Source organism: Leptonychotes weddellii, chromosome 5, assembly GCF_054177405.1.
Source record: "Leptonychotes weddellii isolate Sample4059 chromosome 5, ASM5417740v2, whole genome shotgun sequence".
NCBI lineage: Eukaryota > Metazoa > Chordata > Mammalia > Carnivora > Phocidae > Leptonychotes > Leptonychotes weddellii.
The window spans coordinates 34,749,474-34,757,729 of NC_138373.1; the positions used below are offsets into that span (position 1 = coordinate 34,749,474).

The following is an 8,256-nucleotide window of genomic DNA, read 5'->3' on the forward strand; positions in this document are numbered from 1 at the left end:
AATGACCTGTAACTAATGCAGCTCCAAGGTCAGCATGTTCTGGGTGCTGCTCCCCAAGGCTCCAGGGAGGACCCCTCCTGCCTCGTCCAGCTCCTGGCTCTCCCTGTGCCCGCATCACCCCAGTCTCTGCCTCTGTCTTCCCACGGCCTTCTCCTCTGTGTCTGTCTCTTGTAAGGACACCCTAACTATCAGCATGGTCTCCTCTCAAGATCCTTAATGATGTCTGCAAGGGCCTTTTTTCCAAATAAACTCACATCACAGGTACAGGGGAATTCACGGGGTTAGGACTTGGACTTACCATTTTGAGGCCACCATTCAGCCCACCATACAACCTATACCCCAAAACAAATTAAGGTGGCCCCCAACCCCATTTCCTTTGCCTTACCTGAGGGAGAGAGGTGGGCCTCACAGGCCCCTCCGTGCAGGGCCAGCACGCTGGGCCCCACAGCAGACTTGGCTCCAGGGGCTCCCTGGCCCTGGCCCGGCCCCATCCAGCTCCCTGAGGTGGGAGCTGAGTCCATGTGCCCCTGCTAAAGCAATCACCGTCTGCCTCTGAGCCAGCCAGGCTGCGGCTCGAACCCGGAATTATTTTCCAGAGAAACTGTTTGCATCTGTTTTAAGCTTGTGTCCTTGGGAACCTCCAGCTCTCCAGAGCTCACTGACTGGAGGGCAGATGCTTTTCATTAAGGTGGCAGGAAGCACCTGACTCCCAGGCAGGGCGGGAGAAGGAAAGCTGGGAGGGCTGTGTGGGAACAAGCAGCGCAAAGCCAACAGCCCTCTCCGCATCCTCATGATGGGCTGCCCGCGGAGGAAGGCCCTGTCTCTCCTTATTTTTGTGCCTGCCTGTCTGCATGGGGCTTTGTTGCAGGACTACAGCCCTGCAGGGCAAAGGAAACCATTTCTCGAGAGGCTCCGCAGACTGGAAGGGCAGGTGAGTGTAGCCAGCACCTGGGGCAGCTGTGTGTTAAATTCAACAGCCGACACGGAAACAGAGCAGTAAGAGTCCTGCTCTGGGGATGCAAACACGGAGTGCGGGGTTCTTTCCATCAGTGACTCTACGGTCCCTTACAGGGGCAACCAGCAGAGAAGGTCTGTTGGGCTGTTAGGAAGTCCAGCCAACTGACAGTGAGGACAGGGTGGGAGTCGGGCCGGGCGGTGGTGTGGGAAGCCCCGAGAGGGCTGCAGGAGGGGTGCTGGGGCGTCTGGGCACGGGGTTGGGAGCTCTCTGCAGGCTCGGCCTGCTTTGATCCCCACAAACCACTCACGAAGCCCACTCTGCCCTACGTCCACTCAGGCAGGACCCTGAGCGTCACAGGGGTGAGGTGTGGGAGGCGCGAGAGGCATGGGGGTCGTGGGGGAGATGGGGGCCTGAAGCCCACACCCCACAGAGTGGGCGTCTCTGAGCGAGGCCGCCGTGGGGCTGGGTGTGGTCATGGGCCCACCCCTCGCGCAGCCGCCTGGGGATCAAGTCAGTGTGGATGGTGGTCAGTGCGCGACAGGCACCCAGAAGCGTGAGCGGGAAGGCTTGTCCCGCATCCTCCGGGCCCTCTGTGTCTCTCTCTAGTTCCAGAGGCTCCAAGAGGTGACCTTAACACACCTGCGAGTCCTTGCCCGTAACTACAACCTGTCCTACGGTATCGATGCTCGGTTCCAGAGCCTGGTGCATGAGACCCAGGCCGTGGCTCTGGCCGTGAACCAGTCGCAGGCCGCCATGCAGGGCGACCTGAGCCACCTCAAGACCTGAATGCAGAAGACCCAGCGCAGAAGCTGGAAGGTGGAGTCCAGGCTGCTGGCCTTGGGTGCTGCGCTGAGTGAAAGGGGCAAGCAGCGCACCCAGGAGGGGAAGGAGCCGCAGGTGCAGAGGGGTGCCCTCTCCGGCCTGGCCCCGGACCTGAGGGCCCTGCAGGACACGCTCGCTCGCCTCACACACCTCGTGCAGGGCCAGGGCGCCAGGCTGGCTGCTCTCAAGGGCCGGCTGCAGGTGGCCTGCCCTGGCACCATGGCCCCAGGGCTGACCCCGGGCCGGCCCCCGACCCCACCTGGGCTGCCGAGCTCCAGCTCCCCAACGCTGCAGAGGGGAAGGCAGGCGCTCAGGCCTTCACCTGAGACTGGGGACCCACCTCAGGACTCTGCCAGTGGTCTCCAGGGGACTCGGGCGCTCCCCGGCCCGGGCAGCCAGCGGGCTTGGCCCCCCGAGAGACCAGGAGAGAATAAATACCATGGCCTGCCCTTACTCCGTCGGCCTCGCCTCTCCCCTCTCCCACCTCCTCAGGCCTCTGGTCCCCTCTGGACAGCCTTCTCCCCCAAGCTGTGTGGAGAGGACACTGGCTTCACAGCCCTGTGCACCCCCAGAAGAAAGGGGGGCGTGCAGGTGATGGCCTGTCTTCGGCCCCCCCCGGCACCCTGGGGTGGGTGTGCACAGACGTCGGGTGCTGCCGGGGGGGTCCCCAACTCCCACTTGGTGACCCCTCTCATTAGGGCTGGTGGGATAATACGACGCGTCCCCAGCCATCGCCCGCATGAGTCTCCTGTGCTGGCCCTAGATTCTGACGGGGTCCCTGAGGGGAAGAGAGGGGCTGGGAGCCCTCCATCCTTGGGTCCAGTAGGCTAACGGGTTAGAGATGCAGGTCCCCAGCCTGCCGATTGGGACCTTGGACCTCACCCCACCCCATGGACCCCTCTGTCAGGTAGACCTGAAGGGGCATGGCCCCAAAGACATTCACATCCTGACCCCTGGGCCCTGTGGATGCGGCCCCTCACGCGGCAAGGGGACTTTCTGGCTGTGATTACGGACTGTGAGACGGGAGGGGAGCTGGAACTGACACCGGGGCGAGGCAGGAAGGTCAGAGAAGCAGCTGTGAGCTCAGGGACAGAGGTTAGAGGGACGCACTTTGAAGACACAGGCGGGGCCGCGATCCATGAGCAGGGGGCGTCTCTGGAAGCTGACAGGGCAGGAGAGGATTCTCCCTGGGGCCTCCAGAGGGAGCCAGCCCCGCATCCACCATGATTTTCATCAGGGGACCCGGGTCTGGCTTTTGACCTCCAGAACTGGAAGATACTCGATTCGTGTTGTTTGGAGCCTCTGAGTGTGTGGGGCTTCGTGATGGCAGCCCCAGGAGGCTCACGCCGGGGGTCCCGCTGCTGTGGGGCGTGTCCAGAGGCTCACTCCCGCCGAGGTGTAAGACTGCGCGGGCTCCCAGTCTTCCCACCTGTAGGATGGGCTGATGGTGCAGCAAGGACCCATGGCACCCTGCACGGCCAGCCTCACAGTGCTGACTCAGCCACGGGGTCTGAAGCCCATGCCCGGGAGCGGTGTGGACACTCCTGCCGCCGCCTGGTGCTGGGGCTGACTCTCCCCCTGTTTCCAGCCTGTGACGTGGGCCCCGCGCTGGTCTTCCCGAACACCTCCACCCGGAACGCCGCCTTCCTCAGCCCCGGCTTCCCGTCAGGCCTGCAAGCCCTATCTGTCTGCAGCTGGGTGCGCACGGCCTCGGGCCGCCTGGGCACCCTGCTCTTCTACGCCATGGAGGAGAATGACAACAAGCTTGTGCTGCACGGCAGGGACTCCCTGGCCCCGGGCTCCATCCACTTCGTGATCGGAGACCCGGCCTTCAGGGAGCTGCCCCTGCAGCCGCTGCTGGACGGCCGGTGGAACCATGTGTGTGTCATCTGGATGTCCACCCTGGGCAGATACTGGCTGTACGTGGACCGCAGCCTCGTGGCCACCGGCTCCCACTTCAGGGAGGGCTATGAGATCCCTGCAGGAGGGTCCCTCGTGCTGGGCCAGGAGCAGGACAGCATGGGGGGCGGGTTTGACAGCTCTGAAGCCTTCGTGGGCAGCATAGCAGGCCTGGCCATTTGGGACCGGGCACTGGTCCCCGGGGAGGTCGCAAAACTGGCCACCGGGAGGGAGGTCCCCGGGGGCGCCATCCTGACGCTGGACAATGCCCAGTGGGGAGGCGGATACGTGCAGAGGGTGAACTGCAGCTGCTTGGAGCTCTGCCCCTGAGGCCCTGTGCCCTGAGCCCGGCAGGAACAGCCTCAGCAGCCTTTGGCCACCGCTGATCCCAGCACACCCCCGTCCAGGGCCCCCTCCCGCACTGGGGAGGGGACAGGGCAGTGTGGGCAGGAGGGAGCGGGCCGACAGGTGGAGTGGGGCTGTGGGAGGCCCTGTGGGCTATGACGCCGTTCCAGCCCAGCGAGCACAGGACTCCGGTGGGGCCTCTCGTCTGGGCTGGGTTTGCTGATGGAGAACCCCGTTTTCGTAGAAGCTGGGTGGGTGCATTTGAACTGCGATGGTCCTCTCTCGAGGTGGCTTAGAAAGTGTCCGTCTGGGTGGTCCTTGTTCCCATATCCCTCATGAAAAGGGCCAGGAACCCATTTCCTGCCCTGAAGTTCCAGCAGTGCCAGAGCCAGTGAAGGGAGCAAGCTATTCAGAAACACACACGAGCAACCGACGGCACTGCTTTCAAAGTAACCTTGTTGGGGTTTTATCAGAGCAGGTGTTACAACGCTCATCCGCAATGCATGTCCAATGCAAAGATGGTTAGCGAATTTACTGAGCTGTGCAACCATCACCACAGTCCAGTTTTAGGGTGTTTCCATGTCCCTGCCCTCCCAAATCATGCCCGTTAGCGGTTGCTCCTGTCCCCCCAGCTCCAGCAAACCCTGACCGGCTCTCTGGGCGGATTGGCCCGTTCTGGACGTTGGACATCTCACCTAAAGGAATCACACACCGCGGGGTCTCAAGTCTGCTTCTGTCGCCAAGCGGCGCGCTCCCCAGCCCCGCGGACGTGCCCGCACACCAGGGCCCCCGTCCTCTGGGCGCTAGGCGCCACCCTGCCGGGATGCACCCCACGCTGCTATCCGTTCATCCACTTCCAGTCTCTAGCTTCTGTGAATAAAGCTGCTCCGAGCATTGTCATATGAGTCCTTGTGCAGACACGGGTTGCTGTTTCCCTTGAGCGGGTGCCTGTGAGTAGAATTTCTGGGTCGCATGGTGAACTCACGTCTGAACTTTCAAAGAAACGCCCAAACCGGTTTCCAGAGTGGCTACCGCCCTCTCTGTTCCCACGCCCCGCCAGCACGCGCGCTCCCGCTTCTCGTGTTCTTGCCAAGGCTAGATGTCGTCTGTCTGAGGATGTTTATTTTTACTCTTCTGAACCGTGGCCCCTAAAAGAACAGGCACGGACAGGAGGGGTGTTAAGTTTCAGTGTGATGGAAACGAACCCCTACCTTATCGGGGATTCCCAAGGAGGAACCAAACAGACAATCAGGAAGGAGTCTGGGAAGACAGGAGGAGAGGGTGTTGCAGGGGGGAACCCACACGTGGGAGAGGTGAGGAATCCCTGAGTTCAGAAACAGGCTCAGTTCTTAGAATTCCCCCTGCTTTTTTTTAAAGATTTATTTATGTATTTATTTGAGAGAGAGCAAGAGAGAGAGAATGCGTGTGCACGAGAGCTTGGGGAAGGGCAGAGGGAGAGAGAGAATCTCAAGCAGACTCACGGCAGAGCACCCCATGGGTGGGGGGGGCACTCGATCTCCCGACCCTGAGACCATGACCTGAGCTGAAATCAAAGGTCAGACGAGACTCTTAACCACCTGAGCCCTCCAGGAGCCCCTCCCCCCACTTTAAAAGTGGGAACACAAGCTGGAGAAGCCCCATGCCCTCACCAGCCCTCACCAGCCCGCACCGCCCGGCCTCCGCGAGGGGCCCTGGTTTCATCCTGCAGCTGCCCCGGGAGTGGGGGGTGGGAGAGTGCTCTAAATGACTCCCTCCACCTTTTAGGGCATTCTCATCTCTGCAGCGCTGTGACCCCAGCAATCCAGGGCCCTCCACCCACAGACTCAGCGTGGCTGCTTTCCCTAGGAGTCAAGGTCAGAGGAGACATTCTAGAACCGAAATCCCCAAGTGGCCACAGGGACGCTCCCTGAGTCACTGACTTCTACTTTTCCTTGCACTTCCCCAGGGCACGTGCACCTTCAGGGACAGCGGCTCCTTCTCGGGCTCTTCCTTCCTGGGCACCTGGGGCTTTTTCGGGGGCTCTTGCTCAGTCCTCCCCCCATGAGGAGGAGGGATGATATGCTGCTTTAGGGGAGACTGGTAATCTGACTACTATTTCTTCAGCAACAGCAGATCCCCAGCATAGAAAGACCACACAGGGTATTATCTCTGGCCCCTCCCCTTTTTTGAGCTTATAATGCCTAGGGGACCCAGGATGGCCCTCCATTCATAGCAGCAATCCCCTACAAGTCCACAGACCCTAACGCCACAGGAATAGGGCAGAGAAGACAGCATCACCGCGGGCGGCCACATCCACATTCGGGAAGCTTCATGGGCAGTGGGATTCCAGGAGAGTGGAGCGGCCTGGGGAACGGCTTGGAGTCAGGGCTGAGACAGCTTCAGGGAGGGCTCTGGTCACTAAGAATTTGGTCTGAGCTCTGTCCAGCAGGACAAGGGAAGCCATGCAGGGTTTGAAGCAGGACAGTCTGAACACGAATCTCATGCGATCGGCCACCCCCATGGGGTCAGTGACAAAGCCCCCCCCCCCCATGCATTCTGAAGCATGAGCCACCTGCAATCCATCAAACCCCACCTATGACCCGAGTTTGTTGTGTTTCTGGGTAAGGACAACATGACCCAGAGATGCCCTTCTCATGCTATGGGGACCGGGGCCTGGCAAGAAGCTGGGGCTGGTTTCTCCCTTCCCCACCCTGCCTGCTTGTCCTCCAGAAAGGCCACTGGTCCAGCACAAGTACAATCAGGCACCTCATCTGTCTGACAGCGTTGTCCTGCTGGGCCACAGAGATGCCCCTTGACCTCCAGCAGGACCCATGGACTGCCCTCACTTCTCTATCACTGGATGTCTTCACAGGAACCCCATTATCCAGTCCACTCAGTCTACACACACCCAGCCCTAGCCCCAGCCCTGCCTGCGCTTCATGCCCATGTGCCGGGCCACAACCCAGGGGCCATCACGCCGCTCTGGTCCATCACTCGAAAGGGCAAAGCCAGATGACACAAATGAGAAAACACCCTTTTTTGAAAGCATGTTGTTCTTAGAATTTCCAAAACACTGCACAGTCATTGTGGGGAAAATTCAAAACCCTGTCCAACTTCTCTTATTTTAGTTTTAGTTCTGATTTTGAGTTGTGTGGAGGGAGGGGCTCTGTTAACTTCTCAGCCTCAGAGCCTCTAAAACACTTTGTAAATCTTTTCCTTTTGAAAAGTTTCCCAGCCGAAAAACAGAAGTTGCAAGACGAACACATTGCAGGTCATACACGTTGGGCCTAGACTGACCACGTTGGCCTTGGGCCACATCTGCTCCCCTCTGTCGCTGGCTCCCTGCCCCCATGATAAGGCAACTACACACATCACAGCCCATCCACCTGCATGCACCGTTTGTCTCCTGAGAACAAGGACCTTTCCTGCGGTCACCCCAGGACAATGCTCAGCCCTGGGCGGGGAACCCAGCAATCCCACCACCCAGCCCAGTGCATGCCCAAGCTTTGCCAGTTGTCCCAGCGAGGCCAGAGCCGCCAGGAGCCTTCAGCTGTCCTGTCCCTTCAATCCCGTCCCAGAGGGCAGTCCTGGCCCTTCGTGGCCGAACAGAGCGCCTCGCAGTTTAGCCGATGTCCCTCAGTTTGGGTGCGTGTGTGATTCCCCCGCTGGTGAGGACACTTGGCGAAGCAGCTTCTGCAGCAATGCCCCAGGAGCCTCGTGTGTCCTCCTCGGCATGTCCTCCTCAGCACAAGCCCCGGGCAGGCCCGGGCGGTGCTCAGCCTGTCCTGGGCTCCAGGGGCTTCCACCTGACTTCCAAGATTCCTTCCCTTTCCTCGTTATCGGTAACCCTCGGAGATACCGAGACCGCGCACGGGCCCGCGCGCAGCAGACCTGTCCAGACGGCGGAGCACGCGCCTGCGACCAATCATTCCTCCCGCGGCGGCCAGGCGGCCAGGTGTCCACCCGCCCTTCCTCCCGCGCCGACTGGTCGGTCTCCACCTGCTCCAGGAGGGGCTGCCTGCCCGCCCTCCTCCCCCTTCCTCCTGTTCCGTCCGCGCGGAACCCGGCTCCCTTCTCCGTTCCTGCCTCGATCCGTTCTCGGGGACTGGGTCCCCGCTGGTCACCCGAGTGGCCGCGGAGCCCCCTCCGCCCAGAGGGCGCCCGGCGCGGGACTACAACTCCCAGAAGGGCCCCGCGCGCACGAGTCTGCGCGGCCGCCGCCGTGCGTCACGTGGCCCGTCCTCGTGGGTCAC

The 8,256-nt window shown here is 61.2% G+C and overlaps 1 protein-coding gene and 1 long non-coding RNA gene across 3 annotated transcripts; one reads left to right on the forward strand and one right to left on the reverse strand.

Annotated features, from left to right (window-relative positions):
- The first annotated feature begins 286 nt into the window (after nt 1-286).
- PTX4 (pentraxin 4) lies at nt 287-4,015 on the forward strand. Its single transcript, XM_081818892.1, is given in 3 exon segments — nt 287-931; nt 1,565-2,483; nt 3,018-4,015. Coding segments are annotated over 3 exon segments (2,052 nt in total). The 5' UTR covers nt 287-790; the 3' UTR covers nt 4,010-4,015.
- A 448-nt stretch (nt 4,016-4,463) lies between these two features.
- LOC115943844 (uncharacterized) lies at nt 4,464-8,219 on the reverse strand. Of its 2 annotated transcripts, none has more exons than XR_014145404.1 (2): nt 6,770-8,219; nt 4,464-5,172 (listed from the first exon to the last, which is right to left on the reverse strand). It is a non-coding gene; the product is annotated as an uncharacterized LOC115943844 (long non-coding RNA). The 2 variants fall into 2 exon arrangements; XR_004078427.2 differs by having other exon boundaries at nt 6,263-8,219.
- Between the last annotated feature and the right edge of the window lie 37 nt (nt 8,220-8,256).